This window comes from Cydia amplana, chromosome 4, assembly GCF_948474715.1.
Source record: "Cydia amplana chromosome 4, ilCydAmpl1.1, whole genome shotgun sequence".
Classification (NCBI taxonomy): Eukaryota; Metazoa; Arthropoda; class Insecta; order Lepidoptera; family Tortricidae; genus Cydia; species Cydia amplana.
The window spans coordinates 18,034,467-18,060,680 of NC_086072.1; the positions used below are offsets into that span (position 1 = coordinate 18,034,467).

General features: G+C 39.4%; 2 protein-coding genes and 1 long non-coding RNA gene across 3 annotated transcripts in view; 1 reads left to right on the forward strand and 2 right to left on the reverse strand.

Moving 5' to 3' along the window:
* The window catches only part of LOC134647354 (uncharacterized), a 444,045-nt gene that overhangs the window by 147,452 nt on the left and 270,379 nt on the right, over nt 1–26,214 (reverse strand). The gene's annotated exons all lie outside the window — the stretch shown is intronic.
* On the forward strand, nt 4,802–20,047 carry LOC134647352 (protein brown-like). The gene is made up of 12 exons (XM_063501689.1): nt 4,802–4,935; nt 5,211–5,340; nt 6,476–6,524; nt 6,858–7,035; nt 7,530–7,679; nt 8,002–8,240; nt 8,719–8,880; nt 9,176–9,281; nt 10,194–10,418; nt 11,351–11,486; nt 12,199–12,405; nt 19,866–20,047. The coding sequence occupies exons 1-12, from the start codon at nt 4,921–4,923 to the stop codon at nt 20,045–20,047; spliced, it is 1,779 nt and encodes a 592-aa protein (XP_063357759.1). The 5' UTR covers nt 4,802–4,920.
* LOC134647349 (protein scarlet-like) overlaps nt 22,011–26,214 on the reverse strand; it is a 32,241-nt gene continuing 28,037 nt past the window's right edge. Inside the window, exon 12 of the mRNA XM_063501686.1 lies at nt 22,011–22,451. Coding sequence (XP_063357756.1) covers nt 22,063–22,451 — 389 coding nt within the window. The 3' untranslated portion in view covers nt 22,011–22,062. The remainder of the gene's footprint in view (nt 22,452–26,214) is intronic.

Here is a 26,214-nt window from a genome sequence, read left to right on the forward strand (position 1 = left end):
TGGTTTTCTGGATTTTAAATTAGTACACAAATATAAATGTATTTTAGAAGTTAGTGGTTTAAAAAATAAATAAATACTGAAATTGTAAACAAGCTGACTGCATATTGCTAAAAAGAATTTCAACTTATTCAATGGGTCCAAATAAATATAGGTAGTTCTGCTGAACAGATAAACCGCTCATCACTAGTCATCACCGTTTCAAATCGTGAACGAATGTTATTTTTCGAACTCTCTATTTATGATTTCATTTGTATTTACTTAACGTTTAAAATGTTTAAATATTTGACTTCATTCGGACACGGACAGAACGAATCATTGTTCTATTATGATGGATAGGTACATACATATTTTTTTTGTCTGTTCACATAAAATATTACAAAGGAGAATATATTTATTTTTTGTTTTTAATTTAATAACTACTTAATGTGCCTAAGAATGACTATGTCTTGAATACTTACTTACCCATAGCCAAAAATTGCCTATCGATTTTGCAATTTAAGTGTATAATTGTTCTGTGGTATTTTCACAAGATTGTGTTTTTGAATTTATTTAAAAGACTCGCCTCGTGCCTTTAGTTACGGCTGAAGTCATAGGTCTACATTATGTTATGTGTACCTAACGATAACTATTGTAGCATATGATTTAATATTAGAATAAGTATTACCTAATGTATCGAATGTTAAACTTGAGAGTGTGAGAGATGTTATTGTATAATTAATAAAATATATAGTTGAACAAAAATATATTATTTTCCTAACGCTCCTCTGTTCTTAACCAGTTTGTGGATGATAAAATAAATAAATAATACTAATAAATATTTGGGGACAATCTTATCTTATACAGATCGAATCTGCCCCAACCTAGTTCGTGGATAATAAAACGAATAAATAATGCTAATAAATATTTGGGGACAATCTTATCTTACACAGATCGAATTTGCCCCAACCTAAGCAAAGCTTGTACCTACTGTTACCCTGTGTTGTGTACAATAAAGTGATTAATACTACTATGGGTGTTAGGCGACGATATACACATACGTGTATATATAAATAGATACTTATTATATATTAGGTACATTGATTAGTAAACACCCATGACTCAGGAACAAATATCTGTGTTTGTCACACAAATAGCGGAAAAATACGTGTCTTTACGGTTAACGTATCTACTGACTCTACTGTATAGATTATAGATAAGTATACATATACCATGGTATATACCCCAGACTCCCCCAGAGGGCCTAAGATGGTTGCACTTTCTGTCTGTCATCCAGTTGATAGCAATGATTTGACTCGTGGGACCTGCGATATTTGTCACTTTTTAACAAGTAGGTATCAATGCGTCTGTACGAGTGACGCATATGACACAGTAGACTATAAGTGCAACCATCATATTGATACAGGTCTCTGAAAAGAAAGAAAAACTCACCAGTTGATTGTTCATGTTGTCGGTCAAAATCTCAAGTCTGCTGCATATATATACCTATATCGATGTCGTCGACACATTTAAATGGACGATTCGAGTTCCTATGAACTGATTATGAATACTGACGAGGTAGGTTCAATAAACAATTGGTCTAAAAATAGTATGCAAGTTTTGAAGTCTTTGAAGAAGCTAATCTAATAGGTACGCAGCCTACGCACGGGAATCACGGGATCGTATAATAGAATCTTTCGCTTTTCTGGGACTACCCAACGTCAATGTGGCTAATTCCGTCATAGGGGCTATTTCATCCACGAGCGTATATTTCTTTGATTTTTAGTCGTAGGAAAAAAACATCTATCTGCTTTTGATTGCTGAAACTAAAAGCAATCGCTGCTTTGTCGATGAAATTATCAACTTTATGGCTCCTCTACACGATGGGCCAGCGCTGGGCCAATGAGTTGGCCATGCGATGGTTGGAACGCAACTATACGATGGCGACATTCAGTTGTGATCGGACCGGTTTCCAAGATGGACGTGGAAGCATTAGCCGTTGCAGCAATTTATTTATACGCCACGTACCAATATTTTCTTCAAGTAAGTAATTAAAAAAAAATGGCGTAGAAGCTGCAGGAGTTTTTTGATGATACATACTTCCCGGAAAAAAATGAATGTTAATTTTTTTTAAAGAATTAAATTAATTAAATATCTTTTTTAATTTCATGTTACCATACAATTTGCTTAAATTATTTTAGATCATATTATAATTTTGTTACTAGCTTACCAACATAGCTGTGCAAATTGTGCAGTGTAGGTACTTACTATGTGTAGTTAGATATGTATCTAATATTCATTTATTTAACTATTAGTATGTATTGTTATATTTATTTATTTAAATTGTAAATGTACTGTCTGCGTAAATTTCCTATTCCTTCATTACTTCCATAATGAGGCCACGTACTCGTCATTTTTAATAAAAAAAAACGTAAATTGATACTGAGCGCAAACGTCCACACTCGACCGCGTTCGAGCGCGCACTGTGGATTGGGCCACGTGTAGATGGGGCCACGTGTAGATGCGTACCGCCATCGCTGGCCCACTACCTTTGATGTGTGCCGAAAAACCGACACCGCGGCCATCCCATCGCCATTCGCCGCGCCATAAGCCAACCGACACCACTACCCTCTCTACACGTTGGCCCATCATATTGGACCACTAGATTGGGCCAACGTGTAGAGGAACCATAACACACACGCACACACACACACACACACACACACACACACACACACACACACACACACACACACACACACACATACACACACATACACACACACACACACACACACACACACACGGACACACACGAATCATTGAAATTAAATTACAATACATTAAGTTCTTTCATGGACTAAGTACCTAACGAGAGCATGCAAATACTAAATTACATCCACCAATATTATTAGAAACCCTAATAATGACGTTCAAGGAAATTGATGCAATTAAATGAAAATTATGCTTATTATAAAATTATGACATTTCGATGTTATGAGGGCGCCACATTAGGTAAGTACCTATATACCTACTTAATATTTACATATTTTAGTCTAGGAATTAGAAAACTAGTTAACTACTGGTAATTAATTTTACTAATAACAATTTATATAAAACCTAATGACAATCTGTTACCAAGGGAGACAAAGTGGTGACTCGTCTACTGTAATAAAATAAAGTACCATGAATAAACTAAAATTAACCAAAGTATTCTGTGAAGACCTAAGTGATCAAGAGACAATCATAATAAGCGACATTTACGAGGCACTTTAAGTGGTAGGTACGATAGTTCTTAACACCAGCAAAATTAAGGGAAGACAAAAACAATACATTAAGAAGCGATTGTCATTTGTCATTTCAAAATCACGTGGTGAAAAGTACAATCGGTGGCGTCAATCATAAATTTTATCAATCGTCTTCAATCACGTAGTGCGGTTGACAATCGCTTCAATCGTGTTCGTGAATGGTCAATCGCGATGGTTGTATCTAATAGCCTTAAATATGCCCATTATAGTGATCTTTACCGGTTGATATTTAAAAGTTAATGTTCTATGTTATCCTGGCAAGGGCACGTTTCAATCGAGCTTAAAGAAAATCAATTATTGACGAATTTTGAATCATTATTTTTTACTGAAAATCTTATCGTCAAAAGAAAGAAGAATACGTACCTACCTAAATAACTCAAAACAATAAGGTTGCCTATCGAATTCCTAACAAGGCATTAGGTAGTAGGCGGTGGCAAAAATTAGTATTTCACTCATCATTTTTCAGACTAGATCTTAATAACATTTCATTGTCTTAAATTGGATATAATAGCATCTGCTCATATAAGACATTCTCTTATTCACTTGATTTGTGTCACCGCGTAACGTGTGTAGCTATTTACCCAAAACAACGATGACTGACAAGATAGTCCAGGTTACCATCACCATTTAAACTAGTCCTTATTACCTCACAATAAAGCTCATATCATACTTTGATTCGAATTTAAGGCATGTGGAGGGCAAATGAACCGAAAGCCTCTGTAAATAGTCTGTCGCGACTCTTATCATGTTTGACTGATAACTAGCTTTCTGCCTTGGATTTATCTGGTATGTATCTGGTATTTTTAAATTGTTATATATTTTTATTTTATTTATAAGGAGATTTTATAAGATTAAATGCCGTATTTATGTTACATAGCATAATTTTATAGTTCTCGAACAAAATGTTCATCATAAAGCTCATACTCGTATTTCACGTTCTCGCAGTCGTAGTACCTATATGTATTTTTCGTATTACCACATTACTAATTCCTTCTAGTTATATTTGCAACTTTCACAATACCACCATGGAATAAGTAAGTACCTACTTAGTCCTCAAACTATGCGAGAACACACAAACTCATCATCAAAAGAAGTATGTGCCAACAAAGCTTTGATCTTTGATAGAGCAGGGGTTTCCAAGCTTGTGCCGCGGGGCGGCCGGCCCGGCCCTCGGGCCGTAGGGCCTGGCATGGCATCGACTCTCCTGCTTCATGAATGAACAAGATTAACGTCCTTAAGGATAGTCAACATAACTTGACATAACTTAAGTTTTTATTATCCAGTTAAGACCTTGTTCTAGTTTCGATATCTAATAAATTTGACGAAATATCTAGCCCATTTAAACTACATAAAACAAAGAAAAGCAAATACATGTGAAACTATCAAGTGTTTTAAGTAAATATGCCCTATCTCACACACAGACAAATTTACAAGCAGACCAGACACACAGACAAACACTGCGTCGTGTTTTGTATCATTGCAAATTGCGACATCTTTCTTCATGATGCCTCCGTGAATCTGGTTCCATCGTAATTAGGCAGCAATGCATTTTAAGTGATTTGTTAATTTTGTGGTAGTGACTAGTGACACAAATGGACTGATAGAAATGTGGTGTGATTGTGTGGTATAGTGCAATATGGATTTATTAAAAGTTTGTTTTTATTTCTTTAATTATTTCATTTTAGAAGCGAAGTTTATCTATCCACGGCTTTGAATGAGTAAAATACATTTTTTAGACTAGATTCGGCTACCTGCTGCTCTTAACTATTAGGGATGTTTATGTATTTAGTAGAGATAGAATTGATTTAAATGCGTGAATTTGTAAAAACAATACAATACAATGTATAGGGTTTTTAAAAATAACCTCACGGGTGTTTTATCCAATTTTCTTTCATTTCGCATTTGTGAGATTTCTTATTTTTTCAGAAAAATGGCGTAGATAATTTTCTTGGCGGGGAACTAAGGCTGAGTGTGAATAATCTCAACGTTTGGACTCCAGAGGAAAAATCATGGCTCCGACGGGTAACCAAACCCAGGACCATGATCTTAAAGGATGGTTAGTATAATAACTATTAGGTACCTTGTATAAGTACCTACTTACCATACATAGATTTGAAAACAAAAGTTGTATATCCTTAACTTAAGGTTCTTGTACCAGATAAGTACATATTAGGTAGGTAACCTAAATGATGATGTACTTATTTGTAACAGAAGGTGCTAAAATAGTTATTTAACAATTAAACAATTTTACAGTACATATGGTGCTACTTTCCCGCACTAGTGCGTAAATAAGCACTTTTCGTTGCTATGTCAAATATTTAAAAGGGCATATGTACTGTAAAACGTTGTACGATACGCGTGCGAATAGGCAATTCGCAACTCGTGTCGATTTAAAAAACTCCCTTCTGTTGTGTTTTAATTTATCGCCACTCGTTTCGAATTTCCTCTTTTCCGCACTTGTATCGTAAATAACTATAAAGTGGCTCTGTATTTTTCAGATATAGATTTAAGATTCAGGAGAATAAAAACAATGAGAATACTTTTATCTAGTCGAGTGCGAACTTGTTAAAAACTTTTTCTACTCCCGTACTTTTATTTGTCATTTAAAGGGTCGTGCACACACCTTTAAAACCCTACCTTATAGTTGTCAAGACAAGTCTTTAGTCTATACCCCAAAAAAGAATTTGTGCATACACGCAATATCTTTTTGGCGATTTTACGATACTTCGTGTCACCACTGTGTACCACTTAAAAAATATTAAATGAAATACAGTGTTGCCAACCTTATTTTAAATGTCATCTCTGACAAATAAAGTGAACCATAGACATGTTTTTTTTTAATTTCATTCATTCATTCATTCTTTTCCCGCCCGTACGCATTTTTGCTACTTCTTGAATTAAAAATATTTGTTTTTACAATTTTATTTCAAAGTAAGTGTGCTTGGTCGTAGAAAAAGTATTGTATGCAACGTTGTTTAACTGAGTCAAAAAATACTCGTGGCGTCTATATTAACAATTTTCGGCTTCGCCTCAAATTGTTACTCACGCCACTCGCCTTTTTTGACCTCTCTTAAACAACGGTTGCATAAAATACTATAAACATGAGCTATTTTTTGGTAACAGTATCCTATACGGAAAAAACAAGTTAATTAAATCCACTTTAAATAACACATTCAATTTTTTTATTACAGTTACAGTGTGTATAGATAAAGGAGAGTTCATCGCCATACTTGGACCGAGGTAAGAATAAATTATTTAATTTGATAAGTAGACAGGTATGTACCTAACCAAGGGCTTCAATTAACTACGAAAGTAAAAAGTGGACGTAGGACGGAAAAGCTCAACCCGGACTAGGGCTTAGGACTTAGCATTTAGTTAACAGTAACAATGTGTCGCAAAGTTTCCAAAATGTAGATTCCACATGGAATCATTTCGGAAACTTTTTGAACCTACCTTCAAAACATTCCATTTCCAATTGGAAACTATCTTCATTCGTTGTAAAAGTTTAATGATATTTCCGAGGAAATTTCCATATTTTTGGGAACTTCCTGTACCAGCAACTTGTATTTCCAGTGGTGCTGGCAAGACGACGTTTCTCACATCAGCCGCTGGTAAATGCCGGCTGCCTTCCACTGGATCTGTGGCGGTGAACGGCACGAGTGTCACGGCGCTGAACGGTATAGCGGAGATTGTGCCGCAATTCGATGTGTTTATGGATGGGCTTACGGTTGCGGAACATTTGGTGTTCATGGTAAGTAAAGTGGAATTTAAAAAATCACGTATTTCTCATGATGGTCCTTTTATCGCCTCACGTCACATCACCGTGGCTGTCGCGTTCTAAGCGGTCCTGGGATAGGATCAAAATGACCCTATCCACGCTGCTCTTCTTGACATAGCAGTGCATGACAGCAGTATATATTTAAATATATAGATAACGTAGTGATTATATTCTCTTTGATATAGATTACGAACACTGTGCATTTACGTATAAATTAACAAGGTTAAAAGCGTATCATTTTTAACTTGGAGTACTTACCTTACCTACTAAGAAAACTGATAAATATAGAGATTATGTGTGACACCATTTTTAGACAGCCTAATATCATCTCGTAATACCAAGTCTACACATAGCAATTGGAAATGTCTGTGTTAGCGGAGAAATACACTGCCCGATGAAAAAGCAAGAGTTACACAATTTCGTATGATACCTAAGTACTCGTACTCAGCCGTGTGTTTAAATTCCAGATAGAGATGAAGCTAGGCAGCTACAAGACGCCCAGTAACATATTGCTACTCAACACTTTACTCAGAGAGTTGAAGTTGAAAGCACACGCGAAGACGAAAATCTCATTTCTTTCAGGCGGACAGAGGCGGTTACTTTCACTCGCAGGGACGGTACGTGTATAAAAATATAATAGTAAACATAAATACTTAGAGTAACTTTACTGTGCCTGTCCAATGACATGCGTATTGTGTAATGTAAGACTTTGTTTGGGTTTAGGCTGGTTTTAACATCGAATATATAGCTTAATACCTAAGCCCTGTTGGTGTTAGAAACAGCGTAGTTCTAGTTGGTTGGGTTAGCAATGATAATATATACCTTTGCTATGGATAAGTTGGTGTCTAACTAAACCAAGAAACTAAATCTTACTTTTAAGATTCCCATAAACAAGAATATGGTAATCGAAAATTCCTAAGTTTCTATTTTATATTTCAGCTTCTTTCTAACCCTAGGATCATAATCTGCGACGAACCAACAACAGGCCTAGACAGCTACAGCGCATACCTCGTGATAAACATCCTGAAACAACTGACTGAGACAGGCCGGATCATCATATGTTCCGTCCACCAGCCCTCATCAGATCTGTTCAATCAGTTCAACAACATTATGCTGATGGCGGAGGGGCGGCTGCTTTTTCATGGGACGCAAGAGGAATGTAGGAAAATGTTTGAAAGGTTAGCAGGATTGATCTCCTAGTATGAGGAACTTCTCTTCCAAATCTTCCTTTTCAATTTTTTTTAATTTTACGATATAAGTACCTACCAGCAAGATATTACTAAAAACCTAAAAAACCAAAAATTTAGCTCTGTCAATGAAGATGCAAAGAGTTTCGACTCTAGTATTACGATCTGCCGGCCTAGCCAAGGTTACAATCGCTATCGCTTCGACAACGTAACGCTTTGTGTCTCTCTATCACTCTTCCATATTAGTGCGACAGTGACAGTTGCGTTTCGATCGCTACGAAGCGTAAGCGATTGGCGTCTTGGCTACGCGGCCGTATACATCTACCGTTAATTTTGTCTTAAAAGAAATATCAAATTCTAATTCTAGCAGTTTTACCTTAACAAGTGCATTCTGACCTTTACGAGGGATGATTTTAGAATAGCTAGAAAAAACCTATTACTCACTTTTTTACAGCTAGTTTAATTACAGCATAGATCTACATTGCCCGATCAACTACAACCCAGCTGAGTTTTACATCAGAGCGGTATCCTCCCAGGTGGAAACTAACCACGTGGGGAGGATCCTTGCGAAGTACCAGGACCACTTCCGGCGGTGCGACGAGACTGTTGAAACCAAAGCTAAATTCAGCGTGTAAGTACCAGGAATGTGTTAAATAAATTGTCCTTAAAAAAATCATTTTCAAGCAGGTCTCTCACGAATTTTCAGTAAATTAATGCTCGAAATATTTTAGTCCATTTTGAGGGTCAACAAATGGAGCAACATCTGTAGTGAGTACACCTCAGGTTATTTTGACCCGACAGACGATGTCGGGCGGGATAAACATGTCGAGCGATTATCTACTAAAGTTACGTGTCGTAGAGACGAATATACATAAAATTTAAATACTTGAAGGTTATTTTTAACTCTTTTTCAATATTTATTCCAGATTCCAAAGAAATTGGTTCGTGCAAGTATACTTACTGATTTGGAGATCATCTTTATCACTCAAAAGGACGTTTGGAAGTCATCTAATGCAATTACTTTTTAACATAGTGAGTATACTAGGTACTAGTACTACTACCTGTTCTACCACGCATATCAGCTGTAAAAGCCAGTTTCAATTTGGAATACGGTAGTTACGCCAAATACGGGTAACAATGGAATGCGTTTTCCAATTTCTACTACGGTTTTTAGGGTTCCGTAGCCAAATGGCAAAAAACGGAACCCTTATGGATTCGTCATGTCTGTCTGTCTGTCCGTCCGTCTGTCCGAGTATGTCACAACCACTTTTTTCTGAAACTATAAGAACTATACTGTTGAAACTTGGTAAGTAGATGTATTCTGTGAACCGCATTAAGATTTTCACACAAAAATAGAAAAAAAAATGGGTTCCCCATACTTAAAACTGAAACTCAAAAAAATTTTTTCATCAAACTCATATGTGTGGGGTATCTATGGATAGGTCTTCAAAAATGATATCGAGGTTTCTAATATCATTTTTTTCTAAACTGAATAGTTTGCGCGAGAGACACTTCCAAAGTGGTAAAATGTGTCCCCCCCCCCCCCCCCTGTAACTTCTAAAATAAGAGAATGATAAAACTAAAAAAAATATATGATGTACATTACCATACAAACTTCCACCGAAAATTGGTTTGAACGAGAACGTTTACTAGATAGTAAGTAGTCTTTTTTAATACGTCAGAAATCCCCTAAATACGGAACCCTTCATGGGCGAGTCCGACTCGCACTTGGCCGCTTTTATATGAGGTGAATGGGGCATCTGCCCGCGTGGTGTCGTATCTACGAGGTTTAAATTTCTAAAAAAATTACTCTTCGATAAGGTTAAATACGACTAACCAATTAGCCAATCACGCTGAAGCAACAACCAAAACGCTTAAACTTAGAATGTCTGCCAATTAACGGTTGTTTCTATGTCGCTGATTTGTACCTTAAAATGTTTCCAGGGAATATCAGCAATGGTCATATCTACCTGCTACATCGGCATAACCGGCACCACGCAGCGTGGGGTCCAAGACCTCCGCGGCTTCCTATGGCTGTTGAGCAGCGAAGTGTGTTACTCGCTCTCCTATACCGCTCTGTATGTGTTCCATGAAGACCTGACGCTGTTCAGGAGGGAAGTTGGCATTTATAAGGGCTCGGCGTTCTTCGCATCCACACTGTTGGGTTTTGTAAGTATTTTTACTTAGAATTCGGGTCCGATATGTCCGATAAGTGCCAATCCGATATGGGATGTCGGATGAGAAAGACAGATGTTAGAGATTTTTAGCCATGCTGATTTCTCAAATAAATAAATAAATACGGAAAAAACACATGTTATTTATATACTTCTTCTTAATCTGATATCGGATCGGACAATGTTAAAACGTTCTGACGAGCAATGTCTATTTGTATTAATCGCCTGAAAGGAAATTGGCTGTATCTGTATTTGTACCTAGTTAGACCATACATTTCATTTTCAGTTGGTACCTATACGGTATAGGTATAGGCTATACCTAACCGAGTATTTTCTCGCCTGAAACGGAAATTATATAACGGATCCCACAATAATAATATAAGAAGGGACAAGAATATTATGCCATTTATGCCTCAATAAAAAATAAAGACCTATCTAAGCAAACTTAAGAATTCATCCCTTATCTTCCAAATTAATATGATTCGCACACAAAAAGCGCCTTTGATATGTGACTTCAAAGAGTTTCTGTTTTTTTTTTTATTAAGACTTAGAACATCGTTAACATTTGATCTGAACTGAACTCTGAACTTTTAATTCCAATTCCGTGTTGTGTAGGCACAGTTACTTAGACTCAGTAACCAATTTGAGATATAATTTTATGGGTAACTTGCTGAAATGTACCTGCCAAAAAACGATTTTTCTTTGCCTTAGATGGTAAATTCTACCCACCCATACAACTTACCCATAAAATAAGTATACCTTACTTCGGATTCTTCTTAAAATATGGGTTCCATCCGGCAGAAATTATGAACCTCGGACCAGGCACAAAAAACTTAGAGGTGGAAACAAGTCGTTATGCCCATAGACCACTGTGTTAGACTTTACGAATACCTATTATACTCAGTATGTTTGGCTGTTTTGTCCCAGATACCTCGCTGCGTCGTGTATCCCGTAGCGTTCATGGCCATTGCGTCCGTGACCGTGGAGCTGCCGAACAGGATCCTGACGTCGCTCGAGCTGGTGCTGTCGCTCATCTGCGGAGGCATCGCTGCGGCTGCTTACGGTACAGTACAGATCGTCATGACATTAGCGACTAACAGTCATAACAGCACCAGTTCTAAAGAGGCCAGGATCATGGCTCAACAGCCATGATCCTGGCCTCTTTAGAACTGGTGCTGTTTTCCATCTGCGAAAGCATTGCTGCGGCTGTTAATGGTACAGATTGACGATGGAGTTGCCCAACTCCCAGTTGCCAGGCTCCTGAACTCTTAAAGACCAGAATATTTTTGGGAGACAGTTTAAAATAAGACAATGATTGTTTTATATTTTTGGTGCGACACACGAATTTCATGAATTTTTGATCTTGAGATCAATGCAGGCCATTAGTTACTTAGATCAATGCAGGCCATTAGTTAACTCCTTTGTTTGTCTTGATGGGTCGATCGAAAAATTTACAGTGCGATTTCTGCTCTAAGTATATGTGCTCTATCAACTATTTGGGTTTAGAGTTCAGTCAAAAAATTAAATGTAACACAAGCTCCAAACTATTTATAAACGTTGTATTGTGTAGCAAACCTGTTAAGAATTTTCAATTGATAATTTTGTACTTTTGAAAGTTATGATATGATATGATTTATTTACATTACATACATACTTACTAATGATATGATATGATATGATATATTTATCTCACAATATACAATTTTACTTAAAATTACACATGGTAAATTTTTACCATATTTTATTATGTTCAGTGTTATGACTAATTTCCTCAGGTCTTGGCATGGGCGCTTTATTCTCCTCAAGCGGCGTCATGGGTGACGTGATGCCGTGCGTGGACCTGCCTCTATCACTGATGTCAGGAGCTTTCCTGCGCATAGCCAGCTTGCCTGCCTGGCTTTTCCCCGTTAAATACATCTCCCACTTCTATTATACTATGGAGTCGGTTAGCAGTATTTACTGGACGCAGATTGATCATATTGGTGAGTATTAAACATTTTATTGTCACTCATTCATTCATCGTAAAACATTAATTGGTTACCAAGGACCTCTCTCTATCTTTTTTGGCGAATTTTTTATACGTATAATGTATATCAATACCGGTTAACGGCTGATCGTAATCATACCTAACTTACCTAACCTTACATTTTAACGACGTTCTACGGACGGACGAACGAACTAGGCACATGAATATTTAAATATGCATGAGATCTATGACAGAATAATCAAGTTATTGTTATAGTAAAATCCACCCCAACCTTCATTACCAATTAGTATACTTCATAAACAGCAAATAGCCTCATTATGTTTCCACAGGAATGCTAATGAATACTATAATATCATGAAAACAGGACACAATACAGGAACAATAATAGTCTCTTTCAGAGTCTGGGGCCCTGGGGCAAAAATAAAACACTAACAGGAGATGGATTCGAAGCGTAAGACTATACAATTGATTTTGGCGCCATTCAGTTTAACTTCGCCCATTTTTAGTGATCTTACGTAAAAACTATCAAGACTCTCTGCTACCCCACCCCTTTCAAATTAAAACATGGTCAAACCCCCCTCTCTATAACGTAATAAATGATGTCGTAACTCGCTCGCATTATTAATAATTGAAAGCAAGATGCGCGCGGTGTCAAAACGAGATCAAATTGAAAGTTCGAATCGGCTTTCAGGGAAATATAAAATCTCTGTGTAGTATAGATACAATAGCAGAGAATTCTACAGAAACGCTTTAGGAACGTTTCAATTGCTACTTTTTCGCGTTATTAGATTCCGAGTGAGATGGGGTGTAAAAAACTTTTACGAAAAAATCTTTTGTGAAAGGTTTGGTTACATAGATAATATATTGAATAATTTTACGGTTTAGACTTATACTTGTTTTAAGTCACTCGCGCGACATGTTTCGGAGAGCCTAGGTCTCCTTTCTCAAGCACTAACAGTATTATTCAATGTTAGTATGTCTCACAACAGTTTAAATTCGATGATAGATATTATTTACCTATTGAAAACTCATATTTTTTTAGGTTGTCTCATAACTCTCAATATCTGGGAGACCGAGCTTTGCTCGGAAAAGATATAAAAACTCAAAAATGCGCGTTTTCCCAGAGATAAGACCTAGCTAGATCGATTTTCGCCCCCAAAAATCCCCATATAGTAAATTTCATCGAAATCGTTAGAGCCGTTTCCGAGATCGCCGAAATATATATACATATAAATAAATAAATAAACAAACAAGAATTGCTCGTTTAAAGGTATAAGATACGATTCTAATAACAAAATGTTTTTCATTGAACCTTCCTGGAAAAAGTAAAATTAAGAGAATTAGTATACCCTATGTTTAGTAGTTTTTAGGGTTCCGTACCCAAAGGGTAAAAACGGGACCCTATTACTAAGACTCCGCTGTCCGTCCGTCCGTCCGTCCGTGTTGCCGCTATAACAACAAATACTAAAAACAGAATAAAATAAAGATTTAAGTGGGGCTCCCATACAACAAACGTCATTTTTGACCGAAGTTAAGCAACGTCGGGGGGGTCAGTACTTGGATGGGTGACCGTTTTTTTGCTTGTTTTGCTCTATTTTTTGTTGATGGTGCGGAACCCTCCGTGCGCGAGTCCGACTCGCACTTGGCCGGTTTTTTTCTAACTTATACCGGGTACCCAGTTTAATCATCAGAACAGTAGTTATTATACAAATAATTGAACTTACGCTTAATTGCTTTGTTCAGTCTGTAAGATTTGGGTTGTAACATAATAGGGTCGAAACAATTCGTAATTTTGAGAATTACCTACGTAGAAATACCATAAAAATTACAATATCTTTTAAGATGGTCTTTTTTGCAATTTTAACTATAGAATCGTGACACTGAAACTTTATAAGTAATTATTTTAACATTCATGTAATTTTAATCTACGTCATGTAATTGAACATTAATTCCCAGCCTGTCGAGCGTAGACTGTAGCTTTTTTCTTTATATTTGTTCTCCGAAGTGAAGAAACGCAGTCAGGAACGCGCCGGCCGCTATGTTGCCCAGAAGTCCGCTTTACCTCCAATTTACCACCAATTACCGGGATGTGTTTATGTGAAATAAAAACACATATTTAACTTTAATAATACTGGAGAGTGTTCAAGCAAAGTGCTTGGGTGGGTGAGTAAAACTCTCTGAATAAGCAACCAAGATCGGGGTTTATATAGGCAAATATCCCGTCGTAGGTACTTTTCCAGCAACTAGTGGGTGTTACATGGAGAGTCAGTTTTATTTATTTCGACCAATCACCTTAATCTATTACATTTTAATAAATACAGTGATACAAGACTTAAAACTAGGCACATAACATTCCACACAATACATTAACATGATATAAACAGTAATAAACACATAAAAGTAAAATTACACGAAATTACACGTAAAATCAAGATTACACTAAAACATGCATGATTGAGAGCTATTCACGACAGTCTCCCCCACGTGTGCCAACACCGTCTTCATGTGAGGAGTGGATGGGTATAAGCCGGGAAACTGGGCGGCGGACGTCACCTGCGCGGGTGCGAACAATGGCCACTCTTACATGGCCATCCGGGCCGGAAAAGAGCTGGACGATTACGCCTCTGGGCCACGTTCCTCGTGGCATGTAGCAGTCGCTTATTATGACGCTGTCGCCTACGTGCAATCTCTGTATGTTGTGATGAGCGTCGAGTATATTCGTAGCTGCAGCGGTAGATGATAGTGGATTCGTTCGAGGCCTTTCTAATGATAAGTCGCCCACGGGAACCTTGAGGTTGGCCCCGCGACAGGTTCGACACCATTGGCGCTTACCTGATCGATAACAAATACTACCGCGCAGTCCGACTATGTGATATTTTTGTTTTAACTCGCTTATCACTGTCGAGTGGTTGCCGTTGTACAGAGTGTGAAAATGATGAATTAGCAGCTTGGCGAAGTCTTCTTTAGCGTGTAAGACGGGTACTTGCTTACTTCCGTCGTCTGTCACGATGACTCCGTATTCGTCAAGTTTTACTGCTATTCTGCGTAGCGGAGATTTTTTCGGTAGCGCATGCCCAGCTTCCAGGGACTTTACTTCCTCTGGATAGGCTTCATATTGGCTCCGTTTGATTAGCAATATCTCAGCTAAAATCAAATTCCCCTTGATCATTTCTGTGTCTGTATTCTTATATGGCAACTTGGCGTTATTTACCTCGGTGGCAACCAGAACTCTAGCCGTGGCCCTAACTAAATGCGTATATTCGGAAAAACTGTTTACCTTAGGTAGGTACTCGAATTTACTTTTAGTTTTCTTATTTGAGCGCACGGATTTTGACGCGCGTCGTCGTGTATGACACGTCGCGGCGTTGTCGACGACGGGCGCGAGCGTTTCAATTATTGACGATCGCGGCTTATGGTCGCTTTTAGGTTCGGGTTCTACAGCCCACCGGGAGGTTGCTCTTACTTGAGCAGGTTTGCCTCGGTCAAACGTCGACGCGGGCTGCGTTGTGGGCAATATCTGCGCGGTGGGCACGTCTTTGGGCGGGTTTAGAGAGCTTTCGCTCCCCCCGGCGAAAGACGTGTTGCCTTTTCTACCTACGCTAGATGTTATCGCGGACGTGTTTGACGCGAAGTTAACTGTGTTTACGGCTCGTGCCCAGCTAACCTTAGTTGCAGACGAGGCCGTGTGCAATCCGTGCAGCAGTCTATGATGACTTGCTTCGCATTCGCCTACGCCGCATGCTACGTATTTGCATGTATTCGGCTGATGAGGCGCGGATTTTAAACACTTAAAACACAGTCGCGCACCCTTCGTTAGTTCCCATCTATCAGAAATCGTTGCCGCCGTAAACTGTGCGCACGTGCTAACGAAGTGATACTCATTACAAATGGGGCACGTATTGCGCGGCGGGACAGAGATGGACGATTCCTGATCGAATCTAGCTCCGGTTGACGGGGGTTTTTTTCTACTATTACTATCGCGGTGCTTTACCTGTGCGATAGTAGACTTACTGCGCGAACTACTTTTCGAATTGCGCGAGTAAACTTCGTGGGAATCTGATTCCGAATTCGTGCTAGAGTCGCGGGAGGACGCGGGGGCGCGAGACCTAGAGAGAACGTTGCTCGATCGTCTGGGTTCGCGCTCAGAAGAAACCGTGTTCCCTACATTTCGCGATCTATTTCCCGTATCACGTGTGTATGTTTCGTGGGAATCTGACTCCGAATCCGAACTATATTCACGGTAGAACGCGGGGGCACGAGACCCCGAGAGAGCACGGCTCGATCGTCTCGGTTCACGCACAGAGGACTCCGCATTCACTGCATTCCGTGATTTCGAATCCGACCTACAGTCACGGAAGAACGCGGGGGCACGAGACCCAGAGAGAGCTTGACTCGATCGTCTCGGTTCGCGCACAGAGGATACCGCATTCACTGCATTCCGTGATCTATTGGACGGCTTATGTCGGTTTACGCGCTTGGCCGCAGTGCTAATTTCGTTAAGAAACTCGGATATCGCAACTAACCCGGGTGATTCTACGTTAGACTGCCTGTATTTGGCCCATTCATAGCGCACTATCAGATTCAACTTATCCACGATTTTATTCACAAGCTCAGGCGCGTGTAAATATTTTTCTTGACGCAACGATCGAATGGTGGCGACGGCGTTCGCGATATGCGCGGCAAATGAGGCGATATTCGCATTGTCTTGGGACAAACGCGGCATGCGTTTGATGTTATGTATTTCCGTAAGAACAATTTCCTCAGGGTCGCCGAACTGCCGTTCTAGCGCTTCCATTATTTCGTACGGATCCTGAACCGTGTACATGATTGATTTTACGGCGGTCCGAGCTTCGCCCTTAAGTGCGCGCCTAATCCGACTCACGTTATTGACGGCACTAAACATGGGCGACGTATCCTCGAACTCTGCCCTAAATGATATCCACTCGGTGATATCTCCGCCGAATGCGGGTAATTCTGGCGGTTTATGGTACATTGGCGCGTAGGTACCGTGCGGTACCTCTAAAAAGCGCGGTTGAGGTCTGCTAGCCCGATCGGCGGCTGCACGCGGCGCGGTCTCTTTCGGCGGCGGGATTTTAACGTTTTCACTCGCGATCTCGTGCTGTAACCTAGCTTGTCGTTCTACCCAACTTCTAGTCCGTTCTTCGACGGTCGCGTCACTGTTGCCGACAGACTGCGCCTTCAGTTGCGCAACCTGCAGCCTTAACTTTGCAGTGTCGGACTCTGCCTTAGCAACGGTTAGAGCGGCTTTATGAACCTCGAGCTCGGCCATTAGCACGGCTAATTTTTTATCGCGTTCCCTATTTACCGATTCGCGATTTCTTTTTGACGATTCGCGATCAGACGGCGCCCGCGGCGGCGGCGCGACATCGGTGTCTTTATGCACTAGCGTATTTGACCTACTGCGAACTAATACCGTATTGTCGAACGCTTCCGAGTGTACCGACTCGTTCTCACCGGTAGTGTTCCGGTTGCCACTGGTGCCCTTGCTCCACGTATTGGTCTCGCCGGACGTAGTCTTTCCGGCCGAGGGGGTAGGGGTGTCCATGTTCGGTGCGGGGGCAGGCTGGCCCTTGGTGCGCGAGCGAAGGCTTCGTGCTTCCTTTTCGGACATCTTCTTCTTGGAACCACTTCACTTTACACTTTACACACGCGGGGGGTCCCTAACTATATACCTGCCTACGCCTATGATCTGACGTTACAGAGCGCAACGTCGATGCCCTAAGCGTGGATCCCTCGTGGCACTGAGTCTCCCGCAATGGCAAAGTGCAATGCCTAGAGCGTTTGAAAGCAGTGTGTTGGTATCAACCATGTGACACATGCAACGAAAGTTGCCAGGACGCGTGAGTGGAGGAAAACCTACAACACTGCACGGTCCGTCCGGCAAGCCGGTAATTGGGGTATGGAAAGGTTATTGGGGTAGGGTCTGAACCGAAGCGAACTTCTAGGCTCAGCGCGTACTTTATTCTTTCTTGCCGTCTGAGTTAAGCAATAGTTCGCTTGAAACTCAGCGCGTACATACTTTATTCTTTCTTGCTGTCTGAGTTAAGCAATAGTTCGCTTGAAACTCAGCGCGTACGTGTTTCTTTCTTGCTGTCTGAGTTAAGCAATAGTTCGCTTGAAACTCAGCGCGTACGTGTTTCTTTCTTCATTCGGCAGCGAAGGACCAAACTGTCGAGCGTAGACTGTAGCTTTTTTCTTTATATTTGTTCTCCGAAGTGAAGAAACGCAGTCAGGAACGCGCCGGCCGCTATGTTGCCCAGAAGTCCGCTTTACCTCCAATTTACCACCAATTACCGGGATGTGTTTATGTGAAATAAAAACACATATTTAACTTTAATAATACTGGAGAGTGTTCAAGCAAAGTGCTTGGGTGGGTGAGTAAAACTCTCTGAATAAGCAACCAAGATCGGGGTTTATATAGGCAAATATCCCGTCGTAGGTACTTTTCCAGCAACTAGTGGGTGTTACATGGAGAGTCAGTTTTATTTATTTCGACCAATCACCTTAATCTATTACATTTTAATAAATACAGTGATACAAGACTTAAAACTAGGCACATAACATTCCACACAATACATTAACATGATATAAACAGTAATAAACACATAAAAGTAAAATTACACGAAATTACACGTAAAATCAAGATTACACTAAAACATGCATGATTGAGAGCTATTCACGACACAGCCCATCCACATATGTGTCAAAACTTACTGTTTTTTTAATTATTACTTTACACTATTTTAAGCCACATTTACAAATACTAGAAATTATACTATTAAATGATTATTAAAAATATTAAGGTGACAACACGTGTAATACATAAATCTAGTCATATAAATAATAACAATGAAATCTGTTTTAAATAATTACAATATATTATGTCAAAAAAATGAAAATATTTGAAATAACACATCCTAAGTATCATAAGTATCATAACACATATCGAGGCCACACCTAGTAGCGATCATTCTATTGTTTCTCAACAGCGATCTACGTATGTGATTTGATTGTGCGCACTGTTGTCCACCAGCCTACCCCCTAATACAAATACCTAATCATACTTACCGGCAATATAATAAAATGCTTATTGTAATTTTAATCAATGTCTGTCGCTCCTTTTGCGACATAAAATATGTAAATAAAATGTATATATTTAAGTTCTCATTTTAAGTGAATTGTACAAATTCTTATGAGAATAAAGAATCTTTAAACCGATAACTAAGGTATTAAGAATCACTACACTTCATAAAACTAAACTCGTCTTTCTGTCTGTATGTTCGTGATAAACTTAAAAACCACTGAACGGATTTCATGCGGTTTTCACCTACGAGTGATTCTAGAGGAAAGTTTAGGTGTATAATTCGTTAACCCGTGCGAAATACGGGCCGGTCGTTGTATCGTAATAAACTTCACAAAATAACTCTCTTTCAGATTGCCCAACAAACATGACCTCCTCATGCGTGAACGACGGAGTCTCCGTGTTAATAGAGACAGGGTACTCCGCCTCCTACCACCTGCAGGACGGCGTGGGCCTCCTCGCCTTAACGGTCGGCTGGAGCCTCGTTGGATATTATGGGTTAAGGAGGGAAGAAAAAAAAGGATATGCCTATTGATAATATTAGTTAATTACGTAAATGAATGTAAAATGTAAGTATTAATTAGTAAAAAATGTATTAAGAAGAAAAAGTGTTTTATTAAAAAAATACTAAAAGTTACGTTCAGATCATATCCAGACTATAGCAACGTTCAAAAACACAATAGCAGACATTCTGAGTATTGAGCAAAAAAGTAAATTAGGTTTGATTAGGCGCACCTAATTTTTTTCGAAATAAAATATATTTAAAGCAGAAAAAAGTAGCTTTTAGTATTGAACCTAAAAATAGGTAAACTGGCTTAAGGATGGCATGGGGCTCCTCCAAAGAGTGGGCTCCTCGCCTTGACAGTTGGCTGGAGCCTCGTCGGAATATGCTTATTGATATTTAATTATTGTAATTATTTAATTAAAACTTCACATACAACTGAAAAGTGATTTATTAAAAAAACTATTAAACAATTTAATTGTGATTGAAAGTGTATTTTTTTATTTATAGGTAGGTACATATATATAACGTACCTAAATGGTAGAACTTGTACACGCGGCCTCGTCGTGGAGTTAGCAGTGTACCAAGTTTCCAAAGTTGCCAAATTTCTATAGAAGTTCTCAGAACTTTTAAATTAAAAAAAATGAAAACATGTCAAGACATTTATACATACTTACATGCTTTATTATATTTCATACATAATATATGTGTATTAATAAAACTTCTTAGAAAAATTCCAGAAACTTCCGAGAATGTTCTAGAAATCTAGACTGTTCCTGCATTTTTGAGGATGTTCTGAAATTTTTAATGTTCGAATAGCGGTCTATTCTACACCAAGTGAACCGTTACGTGGCAAAATGCCGGGACAACTCTAGAAGGATGATGAATTAATTACATACTGTTAAGCATTTTTAACGATTGATGGCTTCCCGTATTACTATAAAACTAACTAGCACAGCTCAATTATTATTATTTAGGGCTTACTCAAATTTAAAAGCGGTAAATTAATGACAGACGATAAACACCATTAAATTTAATGTTTCTTATCTATGCTTGATGCCGCGGTTGCATAATAGAGATAAACCGTAAGATATTCTAATGGGTGTAGATTTAAATTAATCTCCACTTATCTCCGAATTACATTTCATTTTTATTTGTATTTTTTAGATATATATGTGAATCTTGGCCGCGTTAATAAAATGGTACTTATTATTTTAATATTAAATTTCTTTTGGCACTGATTTATCATTAACATTTAATATCTTAAAAATACAATTTTTCTTTAAATATGACTATAAATAATATCCACACGAGGCAGGGACAACGATAACTTGCTATAGACATTTATTATATTATCTATAAGACATATTTTTAAACTAATATTTAAATTAGAATCGGCATCCTAGTCATCTAAAGTAAACAGCATCGTTCTAAACTTTTATTTTATTTAGTTGTGCTTAAAACGTTAGGATACATAATCATACAACGTCTATAAAGTACCTAATACAAGAAATAGTCATGGACCGCATATTATTAAATATATTTTTATTCTTATTTTCTCGTAATATTGTAAAAGTTTCATTGATACATAGAACAAGAAAATATAAACTATTACCTATAGCTACAAAAGCTAAAGATATTATAAATATATTATTTGTACTAAACAAATCAAACTTATGAACCATCAGATTATGCGTGGGTATCTTACGGTAATATAAATTAAATTAGTCTTAAAAAAATTAATGGAGGTTCTTCATATATACTACACTATTATCCTTAGGTCTTAAGGTTATAGTAGGTAATAAAACAAAAATGTAATAAATACTTTAAATATTTCTGTTACCCCACTCAACCTTTTATTACAAAAACCCATTTCTGTTTTACTATAAATAGAAGTATCTCTTAGCGAATGTCGCTAAAGTTATTTTAGATAGATCATCCCTTCAGATCTATATAACAATTTCTTGCCACTTGTCTTTACGATGACTTTTTTCTAGAGACATCATCTTTTATGAGAATACATTAAAAAATCCTATTTAATACTTAAATTAATACACAGGTGTCCCCCTACTTCTCTTAATAACCATAAGATAAGCTATAAAATGCGCTATACAATACATCACACACAAACATACGCAGTTCCTCCAAAAGTTGGCCTCTTCAAATCCGAACCTATTCAAAACCTCCGGGCCAGTCTTGATGCAAGGTATACCCGGGATGTTGACACAGGTAATGGACTCTATAGAGTCCCATTGGAGGATGGAGATGGATTCGACGCCATAGTAAAAGCCAGAGACGAATCGAAGCCAGGAAAAGTAAGGGGAGGCGCTGCCGAGGTTGAGGTAGATGCCGGAGAACATGGTGCCGATTAAGTCGAACGGCACGGCGACTAAAGCTGCTGTCTCCATCTTGTCGAATACGGCTGAGAGGAAGGAACCTGGAAAATAGATATTGGGGTAAGTAAAGGGGTCAAACAGGTTACTGTGTTAATGTCTTTCCTGTAGACATACACAAGAGTTAAGGGCTGTAAAGGTTAATTTTCTTATTTAACCCTTATCCACGTGAAAAGGTCCTCCTTTTATTTAGAGAACTATGATAAACAATAAACACGGTAAACAATAAACAAATTCTATTCTATTCTATTAAGCTATTAAGCTGTTAACTATTGCCCACAGGAGAGAAAACTAGTTGATAAATAAAAGACGGCGTGTGCGGAGTAGTACGTATATTTCTAGACAGATCGGCCTAGCTTCGACCCACCCTCAAGTACAATTCTATTAATTTGTATATACCCCCATATTCAATACCCAACACCTCCACCCTTATTTTCTAACTTATGCCAACTAAGTTAATAAGTACATCTATGTATAGATATAGTATTGACTGTTAGTTTACTTTGGTTGCAGGTGCCAAACAATACGGTTAAGTTATTAAGTTTTCCTTAAGGCTAAAGCAAGTTTACAGTTGGAATAGGTACCTACATGTTTTAATTGAAAACAAAGACTAATACTATTATACATCTTATAAACATAGCATGCATACCAAAGACGTACAATCGTGTTCAAGGAATATTTATAAATTGAACTTTTTACAGTAAGGCACAACCGTTTCCTACAAGTATAATGAAACATAATTCTTACATGCTTAGGCGAAATTAAAACTTATTTTAATAACGACAAGGAACGTATACATGTTTGCATGTAAGACAAAGCTAGGTATAACAGTAGGTACACAGGTGCTAGGCAGCAACTTATTTATCTATTATTAATGCTCATTAGAAATACATGTATATTAGGTATAATGAGCAAACATTAGAAAGTCTCTAGATACAAAAATATGAAACATCACTAAAAGATGTCCTCGAAACCGAAACGTCTAGGAGGATTCACCATGGGTCTCAAACGCTCGGCCCGCGTGCGTTCAGCGGCGGCGTCCGGGTCGGGACGCTGCGCCAGCTCCGGGTTTGACTCCGGCTCTGCCCGCGCGCCCCCTGGTGGATTGTTTACCTCGCGACTGACACTCTCCGCCGACCCTGAACTCGACGCCTCCTCGCTTGGGACCAACAAGGGCGTCCGAGCCGGTGGATAACTCAATGCCATATTACGCGGTCTAGGCTCCCGGACTTCCCCATTTGAATCGCGTTTTCTTAGTTGATTTATATGCCGATGTGTAACTCCTAAAGAACTAGCTATTGTGTAATCGGTTTCCCCTATCCGTTCCAATACCTGTCCAGCTTCCCACTTGCCCTGTGAGTTCCCTACATTGTACCGTCTATACCATACCAAGTCGCCTACGTTGAGTGCTCGCTGCGTTCCTCCCGCCGCGTCCCGCTGGCGGCGTTGAAGATCGGTAACCCTCTGTTCTCGATCGGGTTTAAGACAATCTAACCGGGTGCGCACCGCACGCCCTAACAGAACCTTAGCCGGACTCTCGCCCGTGGTATTATGGGGGGTGTTACGATACATTAATAGGAATCTATTTAAGGCCGTCTCTGTATTCATATTCTGCATTATCGCTTTTTTAATTACACGCTTACACAACTTGACCGCGTTTTCAGCTGCACCATTAGAGGCCGGGTGGTATGGTGCTGAAAACAATTGTTCGATTTTATTGTTTGAACAAAAAACTCTAAACTCCTCACTCGAAAACGGAGGTCCATTATCACTCACTATCTGTTTAGGCAAGCCGAACCTAGCAAAGTAGTCTCGTAGTTTTTGAATTAATATTTTAGCCGTTGAACACGACATTTCTGCTATTTCTATCCATTTAGAATACGCATCTATAAGTACCAAGTACTTTGTTCCAGCTATTGGACCTAAGAAATCTAAATGAATCCTAGCCCAAGGACGACTGGGGTATGGCCAGGGGCAGGGTGCGTGGCGCGGGGGCGCCGCCGCTACCGCGGCGCACACGGGGCAGGCGCGGCACATATCCTCCACGGCCTCGTCCAGGCCGGGCCACCACACATAGCTACGCGCCAGCGCTTTAGTCTTCACGATCCCCATGTGCGAATCGTGCATCTCTCGCAAAACTCGCTCGCGACATGCCGTCGGCACCACCACCCTATGACCCCACATGACGCAATCAAGCTCAGTATATAATTCTGATTTACGATTAAAAAAAGGTTTTAATTCTTTTATGTCTGTATCTTGGGGCCAACCGTCCCGGATATAACTAAGAATTCTACCTAGCAATACGTCGTTACGAGTTTCTTTACTTATCGCATTATAATCCAAAAGCATCGCGTCAGTCGCAAAATGTAAATAAGTTTGTTCCGGACCGTCCTCATCTACGGAACCCGTCAACTTGTGTGCCGCTATGAGTCGCGAAAGGGCGTCCGCGGTGTTATCATCCGATTTTACATATTCTATATCAAAGTCGTATGCCGATAAAATTAAGGCCCAACGCTGCAAACGGCTCGCAGTCATACTAGGTATACCATAACCTGGTCCAAATATGCTCACGAGAGGCTTGTGGTCGGTTTTCAACGTGAACCGCCTACCGTAAAGGAACTGGTGAAACTTTTTTACTGAAAATATAATAGCAAGTGCCTCTTTGTGTATTTGACTGTAGTTGCGCTCGGCCGGTGTGAGCGCTCGTGAGGCGTAGGCGATGACAGTGTCGGGCGCCCCGCGCGCGCGCCCGCGCATGGCCAGCACGGCGCCCACGCCGTAGGGTCCCGCGTCACAGGTGACAACCAGTTCCCGTTCCGCGTCGTAATGTCCTAAAACCGGCGCCTCGCTCAACAATTTTTTTATCGTGTTAAATGCCCTATCCTGATCGACCGACCACGTCCACTTCCTTTGTTTCTTTAATAATTCATATAACGGAGCTAAAATTTCGCTCAGGTTTTGTATGAACTTTCCATAAAAAATTATCATACCGATAAACGACTTAAGTTCGGAAACATTCCTAGGTCGGGACATTGTTAGAATTGGTGTAACTTTGTCTTCGTCTACCCTAACCCCATTTTTGTCAATCACAAATCCCAGGTATTTAACCTCTGGTACCAGAAAGGAACACTTTTGTTTTTTTATCTTTAATCCATTTTTACTTAATCTTTGTAATACCCGCCGAAGGCTACATAAATGTGAATCTAAAGTATCCCCCGTTATCAAAATGTCATCTAAAAAAAAAGTCACGTTAGGGATATCTTTCAAAAGATTGCTCATGATTCTTTGGAATATACCCGGGCTAGATGCGAGACCGTATACTAAACGCTTATACCTAAACAATCCCCGGTGCGTATTAATTACCGTTAACTCTCTAGAACCGTCGTCTTCCAATATAATTTGATTGTAGGCTTGTGATAAATCTAACTTAGTAAAATACCTACTACCGCTAAGCTGGGAAAACAGGTCTTCAATTTTAGGAATCGGAAATTTATCTACTAACAAAACGCGATTCAATGTGGATTTGTAATCCGCGCACAACCGTAACGATCCGTCCGGTTTATTTACGATTACCAATGGCGTGGCCCAGTCCGAGTGCTCCACCGGCTCGATGACGTCGGCGCGCAGCATGGCGTCGAGCTCAGCGTCGACGCGGCCCTTCAGGGCGTAGGGCAGGGGGCGCGCGCGGCAGAACACGGGCGCCGCGTCCGGCCGGACGCGCAACCGAGCCCGCCCGCCGGTGAACGCACCCAAGGTCCCATCGAATATCTCTTTATGCCTGGAAATTACATCGGATATTTTATCATC